This window comes from Pseudorca crassidens, chromosome 20, assembly GCF_039906515.1.
Source record: "Pseudorca crassidens isolate mPseCra1 chromosome 20, mPseCra1.hap1, whole genome shotgun sequence".
Lineage (NCBI taxonomy): Eukaryota > Metazoa > Chordata > Mammalia > Artiodactyla > Delphinidae > Pseudorca > Pseudorca crassidens.
Window position 1 is genome coordinate 13,426,895 of NC_090315.1, and position 26,908 is coordinate 13,453,802.

Sequence of the window (26,908 nt, forward strand, 5' to 3'; positions counted from 1 at the left end):
ATTCCACAATCTTCAACTCTGGAACTTATCAGCTGCCCTCCACAGCCTAGGGTCGTGCCTCCCGAGGGAACCACAAATTCCATATTGGGGCCCACTCTCTGTTACTCTGATCTGAGGTCCCCCTCCTCCTTCCTTGCTGGCTCTGTCCCAAGCTAGGTGGGGAGCATAGTGGGGGGTATAGCTGGGAGGTGAAATGAGACAAGTATGCAATCAGGACCAAAGTCAGCCCTTCTCTCCCAGGTAGTATAAAAGCAAACCATCCCAGACATCACCAACTGACTGTCACCCCCAGTGCCACCATGCTGGCCTCAGGGCTGCTTCCTGCGGCTTTGCTGGCCTGTCTGACTATACTGGTCTTGATGTCTGTCTGGCGGTAGAGGAAGCTCGAGGGGACACTTCCTCCTGGACCCACCCCTTTGCCCTTCGTCGGGAACTACCTGCACCTGAACACCAAGCAGATGTACAACTCCATCATGAAGGTGTCCCAAGGCAGAAAGATGGGTGGGATGGGACAGGGGTGGTGGCCTGCCCAGTTTGGTTGGGGCTTTGTGGCTGGGAATTGACAATGTTGGACCAGAGTCATAGGAAAGGAAAGGGGAGTTTTAAAGATTCAGTGTCAGGGTCCTGGCCAGGAAAGGCCACATCTTGGGATGTCCAGCTCCTTGACCGTCAGAACCTGTAGGGAAATGCATCTCGGGATGTGAGATCTGGGTACAGGGCCAGTTCAGAGTAGAGGTGCTCTAACCACTCGCACTCACCTCCATCAGGTCAGCGAGCGCTATGGCCCTGTGTCCACAGTTCACCTGGGGCCCTGGCGGGTTGTGGTGCTGTGTGGATATGACACTGTGACGGAGGCTCTGGTGGACCAGGCTGAGGAACTCAGTGGACGAGGCAAGCAGGCTAACTTCAACTGGCTCTTCAAAGGCTATGGGGAGGGGGACCTCAGAGCGAGGGTGGGGCAGGGGGGTGTGGTCAGGCAGACTTGATGGCTTCAGTGTCCCCAGCCTTCTCGTCCTGACTTCCTCTGGCATTCTCTGTCCCCATTCCTGTTCGTGGTTGCCGCCCCCTCTGTCTCTCATTTGTCTTAGCATTTCTGCATCTCTGCTTCTCCCTGCCTCTCTCTCCCCTATCTCCCTGTTCTCTTTCACTAGATGTCTCTTCTTTCTCTGCATCTCTTAGGAGCTCTTGGAACTTCTGCTTTGGAACCCTGGTCCTCTATCTCCTTATGCCTTTTTGTCTTTTTCTCCTTTTCAACTTCTGTGCTTCCCCAGGCTTCTCTCTCCTTCCCTCTCTCTCTTCTTTCTTAGTCTTAGAATCTCACATTATTTCTGTTTCAAAATCCCCGTGCCTCCATCTCCTGGTAACAGTCTCTCCTCCTCCCAGACCCTCTCTGTTTCTCTCTTCTTATTTTTCTCTCTTCTCCAGCTCAGTTTTAGAATCCTTCACAATTGTTATATCCGCCTCCCAGATCTCCAAGTATCTCACTTCCCCTCCTTCCCTCCTCTGTCTCTTTCTCTTCCTGTGAGTATCTCTGTATCTCTTTTCTCAGTGTATCTTTCCTGCCTCTCTCCTTCTGATTCTGTTCTTGCAACTTGGTCTCTACCTCTTTCTGCATTTCTCTGAGTTGTATGTCTCTCTCTGTCTCTGTCTCTCTCTTTCTCCCCCGCCCACCCCCTCCCTCCCTCCCTTGCTTCCTCCCACCCTCTTTCCCTCCCTCCCCACCCCTCCCCTCCCCGCTCAATCTCCCACTCGCTCTCTCTGCCCACCTTTCTCTCGCTCTCCGGGCCAGGCGGCTGGTCTGGGCCTGCCCCGCCCCGACTCCTACGCCCCCTCTGCAGGCTTGGCGTTCGGCAGCTGGGAGCGCGCCGAGCAACTCCGGCGCTTCTCCATCACCGCACTGCGGGACTTGGGCGTGGGCAAGCGCGGCATCGAGGAGCGCATCCAGGGGGAGGCGGACTTCCTCATCGAGGCCTGCCGGGGCACGCACGGTGAGTGGGGGGACCCCGGAGAGTGCGAGGGGGAGGAGGAGGAAGACAGCCCGCACCGACACACGCATCCTGGCCCCGGAAGGGGTCCAGGTTGGGCGAAGGCGTCCGGCCTCCCAGCTCTGGGGTCTGAGGCTGGAAGTCTGGCTCAGCACTTCCGCGCCCTCCTCAAATTCGCAGACTGGCATCAGACCGCCAAGCTGACTCTCCCCCAAATCCCTGTCTCTCCCTAACCCCACCCCATCCCCCAGGCGCCTTCCTCGATCCCACCTTCTTCCTGAGCCGAACCGTCTCCTGTGTCATCAGCTCCATCGTCTTCGGGGGCCGCTTTGACTGCGAGAACAAAGAGTTCCTGTCACTGCTGCGTATGATGCTGGGAAGCTTCCAGTTCACAGCTACGTCTACCGGCCAGGTAACCTGTCCCAGCCTGGCTCTACCATGCCTCTACCTCAACCTGCCAACTGCCCCTCCACACCAAGACAGGTGCCCCAAACTCCCATCCTCCAACAGACAGGATCCCCTCAAAACCAGCCCTTGGACAACTGAACTTGGACAACTGAACAGTTGCACCAGAACCCGGGACAGGTGGCCAATACTCAGTCTCCAAACACACCTGGATATCTCAAAAGATGCTCCCCCCACCAAAAAAAAAAAAGAATGAAAAAAAATAGACACTGCAGGCAAGATACATGTGCTCAACCCAGCTCTCTCTTCTCACCAGCGCAGGTGTCCTCACCCCAACTTACCTTAATATCTAACAGATGCTCCCTTTTAAGATATTCTATCTTTCCATCTGAATTTCTTAACACCTGGACAAGAGATCACCTCAGCCCACATCCTGACTACCTGAACACCTGGTGCAGGAAAATTCAGCCCACCAAAATCATTTGTTATCTACACAGGTGTCCCAAACCAGCCCACTAGAATATCTAGACAGTGCCCCCTACCCAGCTCGCTTAAATATCTCAACATTTAGACAGGTACCCCAAACCAAGACCCCTAAACACGTAAACACCTGGACAGATTGTTCCCCAAACACCCAAATAAGTGTCTTCCAGCCCAGCTCACTCAAATACCTACAGAAGTGCCCCCTATTGGCCCATTTGAATATATGAACACCTGAACAGGTATCTCCCCGCTTGAACACCTGCACAGCAGCCCCACTTGAATACCTTAACACCTGTACAGAAGCCCCCAATCCAGATTCCCTAAGTATCCACACAGTTGTTTCCAACTGAGACCACCTGAATGCCTAAACACTTAGGTGACCCCCCCCTTCCAAGTCCCACCTAAATAGCTAAGCACCTGGACAGGTGTCTCCCAACCCAACCTCACCTGAATATACGAACACCAGATGTATGCTCCAATCCAGCATCACCTGAACGTCTGAAACCTGGTTATGTGTCCCAGTCCATCTCACTTTAATTCTTGGACAGGGTCCCTCACACTTAACTCATGTGAAAACTTAGATCTCTATTCCCATCCAGCCCCATCGAAATACCTAAACATCTGTGTAGGTGCCTTTAACCCAGTGCCTTCCTTGCCCTGCGAAGGTCCGACTCCCACTGGGTCCTGAGCACTGACAGCTGTCCTTCCCTTCCCTTCTTCTCTCCCCACCCTCAGCTCTGTGAGATGTTCTACTCAGTGACGAAATTCCTGCCAGGGCCCACACTGAACCAGCCAAGTGCCCACTGCCTGCTCCACCAGACCATCCCCCAAGACCCTCCCCTTGCACCTCCCAGGTGACTTTGGCAGGACCAGGTGAGCAAGACCCTGCACCAGCAGCGCCTACGGCCTGAATGTTTTATGTCCGTGCCACACGTGGATGTCATGCATGTTGTACCTACTTGGACGGTCATCCCTGCCCTGAGTCCTCCCAATAGCTAAACACGTTCCCCCTCCTCCCCAAGCCGAAACCCATGAGGAGATTGACAAGAACCATCAGCCCAAGTTCAAGGACGGAGCTAAGATGCCTTACACAGAGGCGGTGACCCACGAGATCCAGAGATTCTGAGACATGATCCCCATGGGCCCGGCCCGCAGAATCACCCAGGATACCGCGAGACTTCCTCCTCTCCAAGGTGCTGCCCCACCCAGCCTAAAGGGATCTCCAGCCCACTCCCTGTGACCCCACACTCCGTTCCCCTTAGAAGCTTCCTAGCCCCTGTCCCACTCCCTCAAAGACTTTCCCAACGACTGTGTCCCTTCCACCTTCCCACTCAGCACTCCTGAATCCCATATCTCCCCAGACCTCTTGCCTCAGGGAATATGAACCCTATGTCCCCCCCAAAATTCTTGTCTCAAGAGACATAACCTCCTTGTTCCCCCAACCTCCTGCCTTGGCAGACATGAACTGCATGTCTGTGAAAACTTCTGCCCCAGGAGACACAGAGCCCATGTTCCTCAAACTTCCCTTCTCAGGGGACATGAATCCCATGGCTGCCAAACTTCCTGCCTCGGGACCATGAATCTCATGTCCCCCAAAGCTCCTCCCTCAGAGGACCCCAACTCCCATGCCTCCCACTTCCCTTCACCTAGGTCACACAAATTCCCCCTCCACCCCCGGGTGCTTTCAGCACACCCATCCCCCACTCCACCTTATCAAAGTCCCCTCCCTCCTCCCAGCCAGGGCGCCGAAGTGTTCCCTATGCTGGGCTCCATGCTGAGAGACCCCAAGCTCTTCTCCAACCCGCGAGATTTCAACCCCCAGCACTTCCTGGATGAGAAGGGGCAGTTTAAGAGGAGTGATGCTTTTGTGCCCTTCTTCATCGGTAAGACACACTGCCAGGCCAACACCAACAGGGGCCTCCTTCATCTCTAAGGTGTAACCTAGTATCTTTCTCCAACCTGGAAGTCCCTCTTACCAGATACCTTGGAGCCAACCAGCTGCAACCCCCATAACTACCAAGAACCTGGGCCCAGGCAAAAGAAAAGGGATGATCATACCCATTTCAGAGATGGGGAATATCATGGCCCAGAGTGAGTCAGAGATTTGTCCAAGGTCACTTAGATTCTTCAGATTCCTAGAAAGGCGATGGCACAGCAGCCATATTTGAGTGTGTATTTGAGGAGAAGGGGCACCTAGAGTTCCCATTGCTACAGCCTGTTTTGCTTCACCCCACCCCATGTTCTAGGGAAACAGGCTCAGAGAGGAGTAGCAACTTCTTTGAAAGTCTCTCAGGCCTCGATATTCCAGCCCATCCTCCCTGGGAGAATACAGCCGGGGGTCGGTAGTGGGGTGCAGGTAGCAATGAAAACAAGACTCACCTCCATGCCTCCCCCCTGTTCCTTCAGGAAAGCGGTACTGTTTCGGAGAAGGCCTGGCTAGCATGGAGCTCTTTCTCTTCCTCACCACCATCATGCAGAACTTCCACTTCAAGTCCCCACAGTCGCCCCAGGACATCGACGTGTCCCCCAAACACGTGGGCTTTGTCACCATCCCACAAAACTACACCATGAGCTTCCTGCCCCGGTGAGCCAGGGCTGTGCCAGGGTGGGGCTGGTGGGAGGAGCAAATGGGGGAGGGAAGGGCGGGGCTAAGGATGGGGGGATGATGGACGGGGGTCAGGGGAAGGAAGGGGCAAGGTGGATAGGAGAGGAAGAAACAAACGGACTCTGTTCACCTTGCTAGAGGTGGGTTGAGAGGAAAAGAAACCTTATACTATACATTGAATAGTAACAATAACAGATATTATTTATTGAGCAAGTACACTGTGTCAGCTCTATGCTAAAAGCGTCATATACTCACCTAACGCTCACAAACCTATGTCACGGGGAACAGTATTCATGCCCATTTTACAGGTAACGAAGATGAGGTCCAGAGAGTTTAAGTCTCTATCTGAGGTCCCACAGAACACAAGTAAGTACTCAGCAAGTACATGAACACATATCTGTATAGGGATGGCCGTACTTAGCACACAGTCATTTAGGGAGATTCTTAAAAAGCACCCCTTCCTCAAGTGAAAAAGCAACAACTTATCATACTGTTACACAATCTGAACAGCTCTGTCCAGGAGATTTTTTCCAGAGCCCTGACAGGCAGCTGACCTGGCTTCACTACATACTTGCCCACTCATGCACACTTCGGATGCCAGAGCATATTTCGTGCCCAACACGAGATAAGGCGACTGTGTCCGATCAGAGTCAGACCTGGGGACAGGAGTCAGACTTCTTAATGAAATGGGTGGGAGAGAGAAACACTTTCAGAGAAAATGCCAGGAGAAGTTTGGTAGCAGCACAGCCATGTCTGTGTGTGTGCGTGTGTGTGCGCATGTGTGCGTGCAGGCATTCGAGTATATGATTGCATGTTCTCCTGAGTGTATACAGGAAGTCACATTTCCTCTGAGCTTCTGAAGGTGGGGCTCTCTCTGGTGGATCTGGGATCTGTGAGGGTCTGAATCACCTGCTTACTCTCAGATAAGTTAGCATATGTTCCCTTAGAAGTGGCATCCTTCAGCATTGCACAATCTGAACATTCATACACATCAGCTGTAGATCTTTGTGTTAGATCTAGAGTTAGATCTAACCTTAGATCTAAATGCTACACAGATCCTCGCATCCACAAAACTTGCCACACTTGAAGGACCAGTGATTGAGGTCAAGTGAGAGGAAATCTGGTCCTTTGAACCCTGCAAGTTTCATAACAGGCTATGATTCTCAAGTTTCTCAATTTCCATGATCTGTGTCTGGCAACTCGGTTTCCACAAATTGGCTGCTTCCTACTCATTGGAGGGAAATAAGGATCCACAGGGTCACACTCTTTATTATGACAAACACACTATTCAACAATTCAGAGTCAGAATCAAACTTTATCCATTCCTGTGCATGTCACTTTAAGAGGTTTCTAGAAACCTCACCTGGGGGAATCTTAGAATTGTGGCATAACTCGACGGTCGAATCTTGGAACTGCAGAGTCCACAATTCATAATCTTGGAATCTCGGATTCCCAGAACCTTAGACTCCGAACATTTGAATTACTGATGCTTGGAACTCTTGATGCTTAGAGTTTTAGCATCAGAGTTTCCTTTAGCCACATCCTTGGGAACTGCGTTCCCAGCCCCTCTGGTGGCAAACGTCAGATCTCCAAGCTGAAAGTTCCTTCTGAGGAAGAGTCAAGAGAGGAAAGGAGGGGCTGGAACTAGCTGGGTTCTGCCAATGAGGCATATCTCCAGGGGAAGGTAGAGTGGCTAGTAAGTCTTTGCCCAGCAAGAAGGGAGACGAGAGGGAAGCGAGAACAAGTATTAATCTCCAGAGTCCTCAAACTTACAGCTGAAAAGGGAAAAAAAGCAGGAGTCCATCAAGGCATTACCAAAGGTGCCAAGAGAAGTCACCTTCTAGCTACCAATGCCTCGATCTCATCTGTCCAGATAGGGCAGTCTCAGCTCTGTTGCTCTGGAAGAGCCAGTGACCCAGCCCAGCAAAGAGACAGTGCTGGGGCGGAGATGTTAACAGGAGCCCTGGATTCTGGTCCAGGCTTTGCTGCTAACTCTTTGGACCTTCCTGAGTCTCTCATCTGTCTCCTTCCTCACAGGAATCATTTGAAGATTGAAACATAGCCTGATGTTGAGCTTTAAAACTCAGTGGCTGCAGGAATGGGAGGATGACAGTGGTGATGTTTCTGGGTAGCTTGTTTTTCACTACTCTCTTCTACCAAAACAAGAATCCTGCTCTTGCCGTAATGACAGGCACAAGTAGCATGTGTGGAGTGCCCGCTATGTGCCAGACACTGTGCTGAGCCCCTTGTATGATGTTTCCTAGAACTGCCAGACCAAAGTATCACAAGCTGAGTGGCTTACACCAACAGAAATGTATTGTCTCAGAGTTCTGCGAGCTAGGTCCAACATCAAGGTGTCAGCAGGGCCGTGCTCCCTCTGAAAGCTGTAGGGGAATCCTTTCTTGCCTCTTCTTAGCTTCCGGTGGTTTGCAGCTCTTGGTCCTTGGAGTTGCTTGGCTTGCAGCTGTGTCATTCCCAACTCTGTCTTTGTCATCACACGGTGTCGTCCCTGTGTTTGTCTCTCTTCACATGGCCATCTTTTTTTTTTTTTAACTTTATGGGAGTAGAGTTGATTTACAATGTTGTGTTAGTTTCAAGCGTAGAAAAAAGTGGATCCGTTATGCATATATATATATCCACTCTTTTTTAGAGTCTTTCCCCATATAGGTCAATACAGAGTATTGAGTAGAGTTCCCTGTGCTATACAGTAGGTCCTGATTAGTTATCTATTTTACATATAGTAGTGTGTATATGTCAGTCCCAATCTCCCAATTTTTCCCTCTCCCCTTTGCCCCCTGGTAACCATAAGTTTCTTTTCTACCTCTGTGACTCTATTTCTGTTTTGTAAATAAGTTCATTTGTACCATTTTTTTTAGATTCCACATATAAGCGATACCATATGGTATTTGTCTTTCTCTGTCTGACTTACTTCACTTAGTATGATCATCTCTAGGTCCATCCATGTTGCTGCAAAGGACATTATTTTGTTCTTTGTTACTGGCCATCTTTTTATAAGCATACCAGTCATACTCCAAGATGACTTCATCTTAACTAATTATATCTTCAGTGATTCTTTTTCCAAATAAGATCACATTCTGAGGTACTGGGAGTTCCGACTTTAGAGTACCTTCCTGACAGTTCAATCCATAACACCACTTAGGCATGCACTCATTCAACCAAATAAAGTGTCTGCGAGGTGAGTCTGTGATGATCCTTGTTACAAATGAGCACACGGACTCAGAGGAAGGTTAAAGAATCTGCCTAGGGCTTCCCTGGTGGCGCAGTGGTTAAGAATCCACCTCCCAATGCAGGGGACACGGGTTCGAGCCCTGGTCCGGGAAGATCCCACCTGCCGTGGAGCAACTAAGCCCGTGCGCCACAACTACTGAGCCTGTGCTCTAGATCCTGCGCTCCGCAACAAGAGAAGACACTGCAAGGAGAAGCCCGCGCACACCAACGAAGAGTAGCCCCCGCTCGCCTCAGCTACAGAAAGCCCGTGCGCAGCAACAAAGACCCAACACAGCCAAAAATAAAATAAATAAATTTATTTTTTTAAAAAAGAAGAAGACATTCTTGTCTACAAAAAAAAAAAAAAAGAATCTGCTCAAAGTAACACCGTTAGGACATGACAAAGGCAGATTTGGATGAAAGACAGTTGGATTCCAGTGTGCCTCTCTTGAGGTTCCAGAGATGATTCAGATGGAGCCCCTACCCCCAGAGGAACTCTGGAGGAAGGGGGTGATTCTCAGAAGAAATGTTTTGGAGAAAGGAGGTAGAAGGATGGGCATTTAGATGTCACATCACCCCTGACTCAAATTCAGGATGTTCCACGTGTGGCTGCTCCCAGGACGCGTGCAAACCTGTACGCACACGTGCACACGGATATCTGTATAGCTGGAGCAGCGCTTTTTTACTCATGAGAGGCATTCTGATAGAGAGAGTCTTCTCTTCTCTTTTGTTTTATTATTTTTTAAATGCTTGTTGCAGCCCTTCGAGCTGCTCATGAATCATTAATGGGTTATGACCTGCAGTTTGAAGAACAAAAGCTTAAAGGAGAAATTCCAAACTCCCTGGGCTAGTCTCCAAGACCCTTTCTAGCCTGGGCTCTGCCCTCCTCTCCCAATCTCGTTTCTCATCACATGTCACTACACAGATCCTATTCCCCAAGCTCACCAAACTTCTATTACTGTGCATGGATTACTTATGTCTCCAGGCATTTGCACTGACGGTTCCCTCTGCCTAGAATGCTTTTTCTGCCCTTTCCGCTGAAGTGAAGGACTGTTGCTGTGGTAATATTCACAGAGTAACAAGCAAACAGGAAGGAAAGAACCCCTTGTTCCTCTACCAAGATTCCATTCTCCCCCTAATGGTCCAGCAGGATCCAGCAGGAAATGGAGAAAAAATGGTTCACAGGGTTCCCAAAAAGTTACCACAAAACAAGTATTAAAATGTGGCTTTTACGTTAAAAGTGATTTTATTTTTTTTTTAGTTCTCATTACAAGAAAAAAATTCTACGTATATGACAGATGTTAACTAGACTTACTGTGGTGATCATTTCACAAAATATACAAATCATTATGTTGTACACCTGAATCTAATATCATGTATGTCAATTATACCTCAGTTTTAAAAAATTTTTTTGCTATTGAAAAGATCAGTTCCAGTTATATGGAAAATCCATCTATTTGTAATACCTACATTCTCTGACAATGCCAGGAGGGCAAAAACAAAAAAAAACCCATGAGGCTTTGGGACTTCCCTCGTGGTCCAGTGGTTAAGAATCTGCCTTCCAATGCAGGGCACGCATGTTCGATCCCTGGTCGGGGAACTAAGATCCCACATACCGAGGGGCAACTAAGCCGGCGCATCCCAACTACGGAGCCCGTGCACTCTGGAGCCCGCACGTTGCAACGAAGAGCCCACTCACTGCAACGAAAGATCCCGAGTGCCGCAACTAAGACCCAACACAGCCAAATAAATAAATGAAAAACGAGGCTTTGACGTGTAATATCCAACACAGTGTATATTAGCTACATAGCATCCTTCTCCACAATCTGTTCCAGAAAACAGAAAATAAGGAAACACTTCTCAACTTATTCTATGAAGCCAGTATTTCCCCGATGCCAAAACAAGACAATGATAGTACAGAAAAGAAAGTTACAGACCAATATCCCTCATGAATATAGATACAAAAATTCTCAACAAAATATTAGCAAATTAAATCCATCAATATATAAAAAGAGTAATACACCAACTTATCATACTATTACACAACCTGAAGAACCTATGGGCAGGACAGGAGTAAAGACGCAGACCTACTAGAGAATGGACTTGAGGACACGGGGAGGGGGAAGGGTAAGCTGGGACAAAGTGAGAGAGTGGCATGGACATATATATACTACCAAACGTAAAATAGATAGCTAGTGGGAAGCAGCCGCATAGCACAGGGAGATCAGCTCGGTGCTTTGTGACCACCTAGAGGGGTGGGATAGGGAGGGAGACGCAAGAGGGAGGAGATATGGGGATATGTGTATATGTATAGCTGATTTACTTTGTTATACAGCAGAAACTAACACACCATTGTAAAGCAATTATACTCCAATAAAGATGTTTTTAAAAAAAAGCATGTATATATGTGTATAACGGAATCACTTTGCTGCACAGCAGAAATTAACACAACATCGTAAATCAACTATACTTCGATATTTTTGTTTGTTTGGCCTTGCGGCGCAGCATGCAGAATCTTAGTTACTCCAACCAGGAATTGAACTCATGTCCCCTGCAGTGGAAGCACGGAGTCTTAACCATTGGACCTCCAGGGAAGTCCCTATGCTTCCATTTTAAAAATTAAATCTAAAAAATAATAATAAGTAAAACCAGACCATACTCAGCAATTAATAACCCCCCCATGACCCACACTCATAGACTGAATAAAAAATAAATCACACAAGACACAGTAAGGATGAAGATAAATAAATAGGAGAGGGTATACCAGCCTAATGTCTCCTGAAAAAAAGACAATGTGGCTTATACATACTTATATGAAACAAGATTGACACTATGGCAAAAAGAAATTATTAGGAATTACAGGAATATTGTGAAAAAAGGACCTATGCACCTGGAAAATATAAAAATCCTGACACATAACAATATAGCCCTAAATTACAAGACTTTAACTTATCCCCATGAGTAACTGACAAATCAGATTTTTTAAAATAGTAAAAGTATAGAATATTTGAAAAAGATGCTTAATTAAGTAGACCCATTTAACAGCTAGAGGACCCTAAACTCTTAGAGAACCCTCACTATTTTCAAACACACATGGAAATTTTACAAATACTAGCCACATACCAGGCCAGGATACAAACCTTAATAAATGTTAATGGAATAATAGTATAGACAATACAATCTGTCCACAATGTAAAAAAAAAAAAATAGGGGCTTCCCTGGTGGCGCAGTGGTTGAGAGTCCGCCTGCCGATGCAGGGGACGCGGGTTCGTGCCCCGGTCCGGGAAGATCCCACATGCTGTGGAGCGGCTGGGCCCGTGAGCCATGGCCGCTGAGCCTGTGGGTCCGGAGCCTGTGCTCCGCAACGGAAGACGCCACAACAGTGAGAGGCCCCCGTACCGCAAAAAAAAAAAAAAAAAAAAGGGACTGGCCCTTCCAACAAAGGATTAGTGATCAGACTAAACTCCTATAAACCAACAAGAAAAAAACCAAAAGGTATCAAAAGGCAGTTCACAGAGGAGGAAAGGGAGTGGCCGATACACACATGAAATGCCCAACCCGGTAATCATTTGGAGAAAAGTAAATTAAAACGAGATATTTCACACTCATCAGATTAGCAAAAGTTTATAATTGATAGGAACAAATATTGAAGGGCAACACAGGAATCTTTATGTACTGTGGGTGGGAGTATAAATTAGTTAAGCTAACTTTGCAGAGCAATTTGGCAATGCCTACCCTAGTTCAAGTTCACATATACTGCAACCCAGCAATTCCACTTCCGGCAATCGACCCTAGAAAAATTCTCATAGCTGTACACAGGAGACAGCCCGACTACAGTGTCAGCTCCGTGAGAACAGGGCTTTCTTTTTTTTCTTTTCTGTTTTCTTTGCTGTATTCCCAGTAACTACAGTTGACCCTTGAACAATGCAGCGTTTGGAGGAGCTGTCTCCTGGCAATGGAAAATCCACCTGTCACTTTACAGCCGGCCCTCCGAATCCTCAGTTCCACATCTGCAGATTCAACTAACCCTGATCATGTACATATGGTACATAGTTCCTGAAAAAAAAATCCAAGTCAAGTGGACCTGCGACACAATTCAAACCCGTGTTGTTCAAGGGTCAACTGTAGTTAGTTGGTCCTCGATTAATACTTGTTCACTTGATTAATGAGTGACATGGTCGTATTGAGGAAGATTCTTCTGGTTCCACCTAGGAGCTGGGGACTAGAGGCAGAAGAGGAGGTAAGTAGTGATTTGGGTAGAAATTGACAGGGTCCGTGATGGTGGAGACCGGGTCACAGAGAGAAGTCATCCCTCCCCTGTTGCACCACTCCCTAATTCCCCAGTAGACTCATCTCCTTCATCCTCTGAGTATGCACATCGTGAGGGTCCCCTCTGCCTCCGCTCTCAGCCAGGAGATCCCTAGGCTCGTCTTGACTAGTCAACCAAGAGTTAAACACTGTGTACAGTGAGATCCCTCAGCATCCTTGCTTAGGGACCTAGGAAAAAAAGTCTGGGCTCCTCAGCCCAGCATTCAAAGCCCTTGAATACCCAAATCCTTCCCCCTACATTTATTTTATTTTATTTTATTTTTTAATTAATTTTTATTGGCGTATAGTTGCTTTACAATGTTGTGTTAGTTTTTACTGTACTGCAAAGTGAATCAACTATACATATACATATATCCCCTCTTTTTTGGATTTCCTTCCCATTTAGATCACCACAGAGCACTGAGTTGAGTTCCCTGTGCTCTACAGAAGGATCTCATCAGTTATCTATTCTATACATAATATCAGTAGGGTATATATGTCAATCCCAATCTCTCAATTCATCCCACCCCCCCTTTCCCCCTTGGTATCCATGCGTTTGTTCTCTACATCTGTGTCTCTATCTCTGCTCTGCAAATAATATTATCTATACCATTTTTCTAGATTCCACACATATGCGCTAACATACGGTATTTTTTCTCTTTCTGACTTAACGTCACGCTGTATGACAGTCTCTAGGTCCATTACCCCCTACATTTAAATCTGCCTAGGGACCTGAGAGACGACCAGCAATTGATTTGGGCTGCTTCATCAGGCCCCCTTCTCCATCTGTCTTTCACTCTCACCTCTGGGGCCTTCCACCTCCCGGAGTGTGCCTTTGACTGTCAGCTTGTGTGATAACTCCCTTCCTGATGTCTTCCTGTGTTTTTCTGATTTGTGCCCCTTCCCCCGCTTCTTCCCCCTTCTTTGAAGCTCCTGCACGTGTAGCCTTTCCTCGCAGTCCTTCAGGAATATTCACCTGTCATCTGTTCTGCTGAGATGGAACATCTGTGGTTGTTTGATTTCTTCCAAGTGGGCGCTCCTCTCGATTTCTCCTTTGCATATTCTTCTGCAATCCAGCCACCATTGCTCTACGTAGTGGAACCGCTTAATGGGTAGTTCTCACCCGCACTGATATGCTCCCAGAAGGAGGGGGGAGTTCCTCTCCGTCTGCCCCACTCAAATCCCCAGTTCCTTAAGTCTGTCTTCACTTCATCAGCTCCCCTATCTCTGCTTTCAACCCCAGGCCAACTCTCCAAGTCTATGACTGAATAAGGAAGCCACATTCCCACGGCCCTTGACCCTTTACATGCCAAAGGGAGGCTGGAGGAACAATGAGGGGGAGTGTCTCTGAGTCCCCAGGGTTGTAATGGGGGGATGTGAGTGTTCTTCTCTTCAGGGAGCTCCCTGTGCCCAGGAGCAGAGGGGAAAGAGATAGCACCACCTTGCATTCCCACAGGCAGATGTAGGAAAGGACGTAGGCTCAGGAAAGGATTTGGTGGACATGGGGGCAATCTATTCTCGCTCCCTTCTGTAAGAATCCAGGTATTAATGTCAGTGGGGTGGGTTGGGGATTCTCAGGTTCTAGAATGCAATGATTCAAACCCTTTCTAAAGCTTTCCTGGGGTGGCAAGGGGGTCTCAGAGCTGGGCTGTGCTTGGTGGGACTGGAACTCTCATTTCTCTCCACCCCTTCTCTCACCCTCACCTGCCGCTGACATAGAGGAAAGGTTCAGGACTGGGGCAGAACTCAGCCTCAGGGCTGTAAACTGACACTGAACAAAGCACCTCAGCCTCTTTGGAATTCTCCCTCCCTTTTCATCCGTGCCTCACCCAGGGAGAGAATATCAGGGTACCTTTACCTGGGCTTTGGGAGGCCCAGGAAAGATTAAGAACAGTTCTCAGGTACCAGCTGTTCACACTGTCAGGTGCTTTGCTAAGCTTGTGGCATGCTTGAGTTCACTGAGTTCCCTCAACAACCCTTTGGTGCAGAGACCAACATCCCCATTTGTCAGACAAGGTCACTGAGGCTCAGAAAGGAGTAGTCCCTTATCTAGGACACCCAGAAAGGGTGAGGCAGAGCTGGGATTCATGCCCAGGTCTGCCTCACTCCAGAGTCCACACCTGCATAACATCTACTGATTCACTAAACATTCCTCGAGCACTTATGTGTCAAGCACCGTGGGCATAGTAGCAAACAGACATAAGTCCTGCTCTCTCGGGGTTTACTTTCTAGGAGGGCAGAGAGGCTGTAACTAGATAAACACGTGTCTATTCTAATGTCAGGGAGTAGTGAGTGCCTCAGGGAATACAGCAGGTAACAGCTGCAGAGGAATGGAGGTGGCTCTTTCTGATAAAATGGTCAGAGCAGGCTTCTGTGAGGAGACTTTGAGCAAACACCTTAAGGAAGTGAGGGAGTGAGGCAAGCAGATGAGCCGGGAGAACAGAGAATACAGTCTGTGGAGCTAAACCCAGCTTGCAGATTTTTTAAACTGTGTCTCACGTGGTATTAGAAGAGTACTTTGAGTCAACCGAGTTCTGGTTCCATCACCAAATCCTCCCAATTTCTTCATTTACAATGTTGTGTTAGTTTCAGGCGTATAGCAAAGTGATTCGGCTATACATATTATATATATATTTATATGTAAGGTATATATACTTTTTCAGATTCTTTTCCATTATAGGTTATTACAAAATATTGAATATAGTTCCTTGTTGTTTGTCTATTTTATATATAGTTTGTGTGAATATGTTAATCCCAAACTCCTAATTTATCCCCCCGCCACTTTCCCCTTTGGTAACCGTAAGTTTGATTTCTATGTGTGTGAGTCTATTTCTGGTTTGTGAATAAGTTCATTTGTATCATTTTTTTAGATTCCACATATAAATGATATCATATGGTATTTGTCTTTCTCTGTCTGACTTACTTCACTTAATGTGATAATCTTTAAGTCCACCTATGTTGCTGCAAATGGTATTATTTCAATCTTTTTTATGACTGAGTAATCGTCCACTGTATATATATGTATATCACAATTTCTTTATCCATTCATCTCTCGATGGACATTTAGGTTGCTTCCACGTCTTGGGTATTGTCAATAGCGCTGCTATGAACATTGGGGTACACGTATCTGTTCGAATTAGAGTTTTCTCCATATATATCCCCAGGAGTGGGATTGCTGGATCATATGGTAAGTCTACTTTTAGGGTTTTTTTTTTGCATTACACGGGCCTCTCACTGTTGTGGCCTCTCCCGTTGTGGAGCACAGGCTCCGGACGCGCAGGCTCAGCGGCCATGGCTCACGGGCCTAGCCGCTCCGCGCCATGTGGGATCTTCCCGGACTGGGGCACGAACTCGTGTCCCCTGCATCGGCAGGCAGACTCTCAACCACTGCGCCACCAGGGAAGCCCTCTACTTTTAGGTTTTTAAGGAATCCCCATACTGTTTTTCATAGTGGCTGCACCAATTTACATTCCCACCAACAGTGTAGGAGGGTTCCTTTTTCCCCCCACCCATACCAGTCCTTGTTATTTGTAGACTTTTTGACAGTGGCCATTCTGACTGGTGTGTTAACTACTCCCAATTTCTGATTCGTTTGAAAACCCGGAGCTGTGTCCTTTGGGGCTACTCCATCCTCCCTCCCCAGGCACAGCATCTAGTATGGCCCCTGTGCACAGCCCACCTACCCAGGTGCAGAGTGGTGCTGTCCAGGTACCAGGTTCTGAAGAAAAGTTCTCATGGAAGAAAACATTCTCACGGACAGTGCAGAGGAGCTTGGAGCCTTCAGAGAGTTCCCTTCCACTGTGGGATGGTGAAGCCAGCACTGGGACGTCTATCCCCAAACTCCCCCTATTCCTTGATACCCAACCTAGAGGAGCACTTGGGTGCTTAGAGAGCATGTAACCAAAACAAACAAATGAAAAACATAGTTCATTCATTTATTCAATATGCAGCTCATTTATTCAACAAGCAGCTCTAGTGCTCGGAATCACCCAGTAGACTCTGGCCGTCATACTCTTGTCAAAGGCTGGCAACCATTCTGACTGGTCAGTGCCCATGCCAAACACTTGCAAAAACTTTTCCCACTGAAACGACTATTCAGGCCCATCCTTTACCCCTCAGCGTCTCCCTCACTCTGCCCTTCAGTCTCCCTTCCCTGCAGCTCATGACACTGTAGACCTGAGACTCCTCAACAATTCTCCGAACTCTTCCTGCAACCTCTCCAGTGCCTCTTCTGCGGCAGGAGATCTTGCATTCAGAACACAAGAAAGAGAAAAACTGCTAAAAACTCTATTCTTTCATGGGATCCAGGATTTGGGCTAACATCTGATCACAGTTCTGGGGTCAGCAAAATTATTATATATTATAGAATTAGAAAGGGATAATGGGACTCAGGGTCCCTCAAACGCCTCCTTCACTGTGAGTATGTAGGATTATGACTCTATGCATCTGCTGAAACCCATAGAACTGTACAGCACAAAGAGTGAATTTTATCATATGTAAATTTTTAAAATCCACCAGGATGTAGGGGAACTCAAAATGGAATACAAACTGTAACAACTGAACCTAACTGTATTACCAATTATATACTGTATTTACCTAACTGTTTTACTTAGAAAGGGTGGGGATGAAAAGAACTAACTGAAGTAATTTTGGGAAAAAGAAACTTGACTGTATATTGTATGTCTAAAGACAAAAAAAACTGTACACAAATACTACACTCTAGTTAGTAAATTTATTTCTTACTGGGTATGGGTGAGCAATTGTGAGACTATTTTATGTACATATGAAAGTTGAACAGATAAGTAAATATATTGTAAAAAAAAAAATGAGAGTCAAATTCTTGCTAGAAAGGAAAGAATTTTCATGGGACTTCCCTGGTGGTGCAGTGGTTAAGAATCTGCCTGCCAATGCAGGGGACATGGGTTCGAGGCCTGGTCTGGGAACATTCCACATGCTGTGGAGCAACTAAGCCCATGCGCCACAACTACTGAGCCTGCGTGCCACAACTACTGAAGCCTGCATGCCTAGAGCCCGTGCTCTGCAACAAGAGAAGCCACCACTATGAGAAGCCTGTACACTGCTACAAAGAGTAGCCCCAGCTCGCCTCAACTAGAGAAATCCCTCGCACAGCAATGAAGACCCAACACAGCCAAAAAATAATTAATTAATTTTTTTAAAAAAAGAATTTTCAAATAGGGAAAGCTAGAATGGACCCTGTGTGTTAGATCGAAATCAGAGATATCAATATGAATTGTTTTTGAGAGAGAATTCTCCAAGTTTTGTCCACTGAGAGGGCCAAAAAGCAAGGATATCCCACTAGCAATAAGCCCAGCTAATACCCAGATCTTGGTTTCTAAATACCACCTTCCAATACAAGGAATCAGGACTCTTTAGAGAAGTGGTTGATTCCAGGGCTGGGACAGGGAAAATATAAAAACATTTATGGAAATTCCCTGGCGGTCCAGTGGTTAGGACTCTGTGCTTCCATTGCAGGGGCCATGGGTTTGATCCTTGGTTGGGGAACTAAGATCCCGCAAGCCGGAAGGCGCATATGTGGCTCAGATTCTGGTAGGTGAGTGAGCGTAGTGATGGAGATAGTGGCTAATTCTCTTCCGATTGCTATTTTCTCTATGGGATAAGAAATGGGACCACCAGCAGAGTGATGTGGAAGGAAAGGGTCATGGAGGTTTGAGGGAGCAGGAAAAAGTGTAACAGTTGGGGCTCAAGGAGAGGCTAATTAGAGATGAGGAAGGTGCAGCTGCCCTTGGTGTGTTTCAGTTTCTCCACCAGCGTTTCCCAACTGGGTTGGACTTTGCCCCCAAGTGGACATTAGATAATGACTGGAGTCATTTTTGATTTTTTTACAGCTGGGCGGAGGTCTGCTACTGACATCTAGTGGGTAGAGACCAGAGATACTGCTAAACATCCTACCGCTCATAGGACAGCCCCCCCACCCAAAAAGAATGATTTAGCCCCAATGTCAGTAGTGCCAAGGTTAAGGAAACTCACAATACATCCCTCCCTACCCCATGTTCCCTCTGTAGCAGGAGAACAAGTCACACCACCAGAAGAACTCAAAGCCCCTTAAAACTCCCCTTCTCGTGAATCCCAAGTTCCCCAGTAAGGCAGTCCCATCAGGCCCCTCTCAACCCAGTTCTAGCGTCAGGGAAATGTCACTTATGGGGTTCAGGTAGATCCAGTACTGCTCCTTTCCCCCAGAAGTTTGGGTAGATGCTGAGGGAAACTAGAAATACATAATGCCGTAATCAAGCCTTCACCCCTCTTCCAGGACCTGCCCCAACCTGCCTTTCTGGGACTTAAATAATAGCATGGGCCCCACCTCCATCCCAACATATGCCTGGGACTGGGGTGTCAAATCCCCCAGAACCTCCAAGCACTTCCTCCTCCACCCCCATGGGAAAACTACCATCGTGTCCACCAACGGACCTGGGGGGTCACCAACACCTCCACCTGGCCTCCCAGACCCTTGACCTCTGGGGTTCTCTCCCCAACCCTAACCTCCAGGAACTGGAGTCCTAGCCCAACTCCAGGTTTTTGCAATCTGCCCTTCTGACCTAGCAAGGAGTTGAGTAACTGCGGCCAGTTTCTGGGGTGGGACCCAAGAGCAGACAGAGCTGGTGGGGAGCTTAAGAGAGCCTCGGAGGTGGAGGTGAGGCAGGAGGTAAATGCCCCCCCCCACCCCAGGGTAAAGCAATTGGAGATTTGTTCCCTGTGGACCAATACTCCAAGACAAGCATAGCAGGACAACCGAGGGAGGAGGCTGGGCCCTACCCAGATAGAAGATAAGAGACCACTTATTTCTCATTCTCTAAGTCAGGAGACCTCCCCGACTACACATGCACAGAAAAGCTCCTTCGAGGTCAAAATGGGAAGGGGCGCCACCCCGTAGTAAGTGAGGCTAACTGCCCACGGACCTCTTCGGTAGAATCCAGCTTAGCTAAGAGATGCACACGCACACATGGCAAGGCCCTGAGATAAACTGAATACGGACTCTGAGCCAGGCAAATCAAAATGATTGGCCAAAGGAAACTGGAAGAAATAAGTGATTTAAACTGCCATAAGGGCATGACTCTCTCTCTGAGTCTGCCCGTGTGTCTATCCACACGTACTGTACTTTTTTCTCCTAATAACTACTTTACTTGTTTCACTACTTTCCGTCTTTGTGGGAATTCTTTTCTGCAAAGCCGAAGGGCCAGGGGCCTTGTCACTGACCAGTGGTCTATGGCTAGGATTCGGTGCTCTCACCACCGCGAACTGACCACAATCACTGGCCGGGAACTGAAACCCTGCTTCAAGCTTCTGCAAGGCCAAGGCCACCAGAGATCAGAGGTGTACGTGGGCAGTAGCAGGGGTACCATTCACATCTGAGATCCTTTCTCCTGAGGCTTCTGCCTGCCCCATCCTTCTCCCAAATCCTCCTTCAACCTTAGCCTGGCTTCAGTCCTGTCCACTGCAGTCCAGCTCTTGGAGGTGTGAGAGACAGAAAGAAAAAGAGGCAGGGAGACACCCAGACAGTCAGGAGAAGATGGTGACTGAGAAGGATTACAGGGAGAAAGAAGCAGAGAGAAAGAGAAAGGGCGCAAAGAGAATTAGAGATAGAATAGAGGGTGAAAGATAGAGACCCAGAGACACAAAGGGAGAGAGAATGAGAGAGACAGAGACATAAAAAGAGACAAAAAGTTTCAGAAGCAGAAGCAAAGAGAGACACATACAGAATTTCAGAGACAAGCTGCAAGAGACAGAAAAGGGTGAGAAGAGTTGTGAAAATGGGCCCCCAGAGAATGAGAAAACTTCTGCCCAGGACAGAGATCCTGCCCCCATCCTTGCCCCTTCATTTTGCCAGAGCTCTGTAACCCCAAACCAGACCCAGAACCAGATCCAGGGTCCCCAGTGGCAAAAAAATGGAGAAGATTTCACCCCAATCCAGGGCAAATGGACACCACTGGCCACAGTGAGAAGAGCTGAGGTGAGCTCAGCTCCCTCCCAAGGAACCCACTCAGGGCATCACTGCAGCTGGCTGTGAGCCCCGGACGCATGCAAATAATGCAGGAAGATGGGAGGGATTAAAAGTCACTGGGAGAACTAGGAAAAAGGGGGACAAGGTGGTGTGGACGGAGATGATTTCAGAGCAGCCCCTCTACCCCCAGACACATTCAGAGCTCCTGAGCACACATCTGGAGCAGCCACTGCCAGTCGGACCAGACCCTCCAGAACACACCCATTTTACAGATGAGAAACCTGAGGCTCAGAGAAGGGAAGTCGGTTCGCCTAGGTCATGCCTAGACTAAGAGTCCAAGCCAAGATCCAAACTATGTCTGTTTAACTCCAGGTTCAGTTTGCTGGGCCGAGCTATCATGTAATGGCTAATGCAGGAATGTGTTGTTTTCGTGTTGTTTTCCGTGATCTGTTGGGTCGTCGGATCATTGGGTGTTAGGTTGTGCTGCTGTGTGTCATTGCCAAGTGAGGTTGTAGTACTGTCAGACACTGTGTGTAATATTGTGTTGTATGCTGTGTGTATGGTGTATTGTGTGTGCTGTGAGCTGTGTTGCCGAGAATATCCTGTACGGCAGCTTGGTATTGCCAGACACTGTATTGTCAGACACTGTGTGTAATATTGTCAGACACTGTGTGTAATATTGTGTTGTCAGATACTTTTGGGGTGCTGTTATGCTGCATGTTAGGTGGCCAGGAGCCTGTGTTCTCTGCTGCTAGTGGTGTTACCGCCTGGGGTCTGGTGTGTTGCACACTGCGTCTCCCCGACCCGTTAGCCCCTCACCCTCAGGCGAGCCCTTCGACCCCAAGTTTGTGCTGAGCCGCTCGGTGTCCAACATTATCTGCTCCGTGATCTTCGGCACCCGTTTCGACTACGACGATAAGCGTCTGCTCACCCTTATCCACCCCATCAATGACAAGTTCCAAATCATGAGCAGCCCCTGGGGAGAGGTCAGGAGGCCTAGTTCCACGGGCGAGAGGGTTGGGGGTCCAGCCCTTCCAGGGATATAGGGGAAGCAGTGGGCAGGGAAGGAATTGCGATTGGCCCTGCAAGGCCCCGCCCCTTTCTGTCTGACCCCGCCCCCGAGGTATGCGGCCCTGCCCACTCCACAGGGGCTCCACCTACACATAGCCCCCGCCCCACGCTACACACACACACACACACACACACACACACACACACACACACACACACGCACCCTACCTCCCTGCCTGTCTGTTCCTCCTAATCCCTACAGCTCTGCTCCATCCTCAGCGGTACAATATCTTTCCGAGCCTCCTGGACTGGGTGCCCGGGCTGCACCAACACCTTTTCCAGAACTTTGGACGCATGAAGGACCTCATCGCCCGCAGTGTCTGTGACCACCAGGCCTCCCTCGACCCAAACTCTCCCCGGGACGTCATTGATTGCTCCTTACCAAGATGGCACAGGTAAGCCCTGCCTGGAAGTCTCATCTCTGGTCTGACCTGCTATCCTGCCTCAAACCAACAAGGATCCCGAGTTGAGCGCGTTTGGGTTTAATCTCCCCACATCCGGGATGTGAAGCTGGAACACCTGGCCCTGCTGGGGCCACTCGGGGCCTCCCCCAATTAACAGCTCTTTAAGAAATCCTTAAGGATTTGTTATTGTGGGACCCGCGTCTGAGATTCTCCCTACCCTGCCCTTCCGCGCTCCCCAGCTCCCCCAAGGAAAGAAAGTTAAAGAGAGGAGGGGCTGAAGTGGCACCCCGTAGCAGTTGTGCAGGTCTGTGGGGAACGGGTCGCACAGGATCCGAGCCCGCAGGATCTCCCCGCGGCCTTGGTCACATCCCCACCTCTTATCCCCCGCAGGAGAAGCAGGACCCACTGAGCCACTTCCACATGGATACTCTGCTGATGACCACACACAATCTGCTCTTTGGAGGCTCCGAGACCGTGGGTACCACGCTGCGCCACGCTTTCCTCGCGCTCATGAAGTATCCAAAAGTGCAAGGTGCGAGCGCCGGGAGCCTGGTGGGGAGACCCGCCCACACGGCGCGATAGAGCACACCCGCTCCTCCCGCCTCGAAGCCCCGCCCACAAACAATGAGCTCCAGCCCAGTGTGTCTGGAGTGAGAGCCTCCAGCTCGCGCCTGGGTCGCACAGCCAAACCCGCAAGCCCACCGGAGGCTGACCCCACCCACATGGTCCCCGCGGTCCACACAGCCTGCCGGGTCTGCCGGGACGCAGACCCCGCCCGCATGATCTTGCTTTGCCGCCCACCTCTGACCCTGCCCACACAACTCGCGCAGCCCGCCCAGAGCCCGGCCCCAGAGCCCGGCCCCAGAGCCTCAGCCACCGGGCCTCCCCAGGAACCCATCTCCTCCCACACAGTCTGAACGGCCCACACCTCACAGTCTGCGACCCCGCCTCCCCAAACCCCACCTCTGGGTCTTTCGCGGAACCTTGGCCTCCAGGACGCTGTGCGGAGACCGACTGGGTCTTTGCCGCCTGCTTCACCCCCGATTTCTCAGCTCTCCCGCACACCCCACTCACTCCATCCATCCTCGTGCAGCCCTGGTCCTCGAAGTCCCGCCGGCAATCCCATCAGGGGCCTGGACCCTAAGCAGCCCCGAACCCCCTCCGCACAACCCCGCCCCTAGGAGCCCTGGCACGAACGAAACTTACGCCCTCACCTACATCTCTGAACTCAATGCCTCCCTCCGAAGCTCCGGCTAACCTTCACATGCGTCCCTGCAGCGCGCCCCGCCCCCCGACTGGAAAGCATTGACTGGACCCCTTCCACACGCAGTCACACACCTCTTCTCAGCACAGTCAAGCCTGCTGATACCCTCAACAACGCTCCCCCCTCCACCTGCAGCCCGCGTACAGGAGGAGATCGACCGCGTGTTGGGACGCGCGTGGCTGCCTGCGCTGGAGGACCGAGCGGCCATGCCTTACACAGATGCGGTGATCCACTAGGTGCAGCGCTTCGCAGACGTCATCCCATGAGCTTTCCACACCACGTCACTCGGGACACGACTTTTCAAGGCTTCCTGCTACCCAAGGTGCTCTGGACACCTGGCAAACGACACCTGAAACCTTAGGAAGAGGCATCCCAGGCTCTTGCAACGGGCATCTGCGGCTCTAGCAAGGAATATCCCAGGCCCTAGCAATCAGCACCCCGGACCTTAGCAACTGGCAACCCAAGCCCTAGCAACAGACATCTGAGGCCCTTAAATCCAGAAACTCAGCCGTACGCCGCAGCATAGTGGACTAGACCACGTCCTGAACCCCAGACCTCTTCCCTATGACAGGCTCCTTTCCTAAGACCCTCTCTGAAATCCCCAAGGTCTGAGACCTCATCCTGGGGAGCCGCTGTACCTAAATACTGTTCTCAGAGACTGCACTCCCACCCCAGGAACCCCAAATCTGTTCCTACAAGGGGGGTATCCTGCATCCCTGGCTCAGACCCCAACAAAACCATTTCCAGCACCCATCACGCGGAACCCTAGACTCCCACACCCTAGACTTCCTGGACCCCTGTGGAGTCCTATGCTCCACCACCCCTTATCATGTCCCCAGGGCTCCCAGCTCTGCACAGTGGAAATCCTAGTTTGGGAACCTCCCAGCCCTTCTAACACCACTGATTCTGCCTCTCCACCCACATGGGGCACGGATATCATCACCCTCCTTAATACAGTCCACTACGACCCCAGCCAATTTCTGACGCCCTGGGAATTCAACCCTGAGCATTTTCTGGTTGCCAATCAGTCCTTCAAGAAGAGCCCTGCCTTCATGCCTTTCTCAGCCGGTGAGAGTGGTCAGGGACAAGATCCAGTCTTTCTGGCCCCGTATTCCACCTGCATTCCCCAGGCCTAGTTCCACTCCCCTAACCCTCTCACTTCTTCGTCCCATCCCATCTTCAGCTTTGGATATGCAAAGACATTTCCTTCTCCTTCCCAACTCTGCTCCTATAGGCCGATAGCAACTGAAATCCCCACGGAGGGAGGCAGGGAGTCAGGATAATATTGTAATTTAACTTGGACTTGGTCACTGTCAGTCTCTCCACTGGGTGGCGCAGTTGAAGTGGTCCTGGTTTTTCTTGGCTTTGGTCTTTACCCGGCTGAAAAAAATCTTTCCTGTTTAACTCAGTATTAGAAAATGGGGTGGGGTGAATAATAATAGGTAACTTACCATATTGCCTACTGTGCACCAGGTGCTACCTCTGAGAGTGGTGGCTAAGAGCTGGGCTTTGCTGCCAGAGCCCAGCTTTGTCATCTTCTAGCTGTGTGGCCTTGGATATGTTCCTTCACCTCTCTGTGCCTCGGTTTTGTTTGTTTTTTTAATATTTACTTATTTATGTATTTATTTATATATTTGGCTGCACCAGGTCTTAGTTGCAGCATGCGGAATCTTTAGTTGCGGCATGCGAACTCTTAGCTGCGGCATGTGGGATCTAGTTCCCTGACCAGGGATCAAACCGGGGCCCCCTGCATTGGGAGTGCGGAGTCTTAGCCACTGGACCACGAGGGACGTCCCTGTGCCTCGGTTTTTACATCTATAAAATGAAGATCATAAAAAGGTCCACCTCTTGGAGTTATTAAGGGGATTAAATTAATAGCAGTATAGTGCTTAGAGCATTATATATGTTCACAACAACAAAATGAGGCACTATTACCCTCCCCACTTCAGGTACCTACCCAGAAACTGTGGCTTGCCCAAGATCAGGAAACTAGTACTGTCAGAGTTGGGACTCGAACCCCTGCAATGTTGCACTTCCAGCAGGTCCACGATTTACTTAAACTGTCTTTTCCAGACTTTTAGATGGATGGGTCCGTGAGTACCCAGCCATTATTCTCATGTTTTCCTTTGAAAGTTGAGGGCGCCCCTCACCCCATCTTGTCTCATTGCTCCTGCCCACCCTTTCTCCCTGTGGGAGGCCGGCTGTGCCTGGGCGAGTCGCTGCGGCGCGGGGAGCTCTTCCTCTTCCTCACCGCCATCCTGCAGCTTCTTGCTGGAGCCGCTGGGGGCGCCCGAGGACGCCGACCTGACCCCGCTCAGCTCCGGCCTCTGCAATTTGCCGCGGCCTTTCCAGCTGTGCCTGCGCTCGCGCTGACGCCTCATCCCTTCCAGGTTCGCCAGTGAGCGTTGAGGACCGCCCGTTCCCCTGCGCCCCATCCCTCTCGCTGTCACACTCGCTTCCCCTCACCTGCCGCATGTCCATCCCCCTTCGCTCCTGCCTTTACCTTCTGAGCCCCCAGAGGCAGAGAAAGCCAAGGGGAAGGGGAAGTGCATGCCTTGTTTTATCCACAGAACTCGTTCTATTGCGCACACTTTGGGGGATTTTGTATCAATTTATAATAATTTATAATAGATTCGAACCTGCCTTGGCTGAATTAAAGGGAGGAGGATAGTCCTCTAGGATGGGGAGAAGGAAGGTCTGGCTGCAGAGAGGGGAGACACCTGGCTGTGATGAGTTCAACCCTCACCCTTAGGGCGGTTAAAAACTGGGAGAAATTGTTTCCTGGAGACAGGCTGGAAGGTAAAGGCTGTGAGGGCTCGAATGAAGACAGAGGCAGAGAAGCCAAGGCCAAGAAAGAGACAGCAGCCTAGAGAGATATGGAAAAGGTCTGCAAGAGATGCCGGGCACTGTACAAAGATGGAGATGCAAGCAGGGAGAAAGTGAGAGACCCGGAGAAATAAACAGACCCAGAGGCTGAGAAATCACAATTACTAACACTTACCTAGTGCTTCCTATTCACACACTGGTCCAAATGCCTCATTTAAATATCCCTATGAGACAAAGCAATTTTATTATACATTTTTACAGATGAGCAAACTGAGGTTGCTCAGAGAGGTGAAGTGACTTGCCCAATATTACACAGCCAGAAACGTGCAGAGCTGGGTTTGGAACGCAGAT

The 26,908-nt window shown here is 49.4% G+C and overlaps 2 protein-coding genes across 5 annotated transcripts; both read left to right on the forward strand.

The window, feature by feature from the left end:
• The first annotated feature begins 299 nt into the window (after positions 1–299).
• On the forward strand, positions 300–26,588 carry LOC137215754 (cytochrome P450 2F5-like). Its single transcript, XM_067721405.1, is given in 12 exon segments — positions 300–479; positions 768–927; positions 1,836–1,988; positions 21,818–21,978; positions 22,283–22,436; positions 22,439–22,458; positions 22,858–22,999; positions 23,867–23,986; positions 23,989–24,051; positions 24,656–24,805; positions 25,928–25,994; positions 25,996–26,588. Coding segments are annotated over 12 exon segments (1,479 nt in total). The 3' UTR covers positions 26,105–26,588.
• Positions 3,620–10,976, forward strand: LOC137215753 (cytochrome P450 2A13-like). Of its 4 annotated transcripts, none has more exons than XM_067721403.1 (5): positions 3,620–3,746; positions 3,896–4,066; positions 4,611–4,756; positions 5,280–5,457; positions 10,277–10,976. In XM_067721403.1, exons 3-5 carry the CDS (start codon positions 4,633–4,635, stop codon positions 10,308–10,310), a joined length of 336 nt encoding a protein of 111 aa, XP_067577504.1. In that variant the 5' UTR covers positions 3,620–3,746; positions 3,896–4,066; positions 4,611–4,632; the 3' UTR covers positions 10,311–10,976. The 4 variants fall into 4 exon arrangements, with proteins under 4 accessions (XP_067577504.1, XP_067577505.1, XP_067577501.1 ...); XM_067721404.1 differs by lacking the exon at positions 10,277–10,976 and adding an exon at positions 7,516–9,077; XM_067721400.1 differs by lacking the exon at positions 10,277–10,976 and adding an exon at positions 8,790–9,077.
• Positions 26,589–26,908: the final 320 nt, after the last annotated feature.

Bases quoted from the DNA above. Each gene is read 5' to 3' on its own strand.
- LOC137215753 (XM_067721400.1), top strand. From the start codon at position 4,633: ATGCTGGGCTCCATGCTGAGAGACCCCAAGCTCTTCTCCAACCCGCGA. The intron at 4,757-5,279 runs GTAAGACACACT...CTGTTCCTTCAG, and splicing joins TTTTGTGCCCTTCTTCATCG to GAAAGCGGTACTGTTTCGGA. The intron at 5,458-8,789 runs GTGAGCCAGGGC...CTCCCAATGCAG, and splicing joins ACCATGAGCTTCCTGCCCCG to GGGACACGGGTTCGAGCCCT.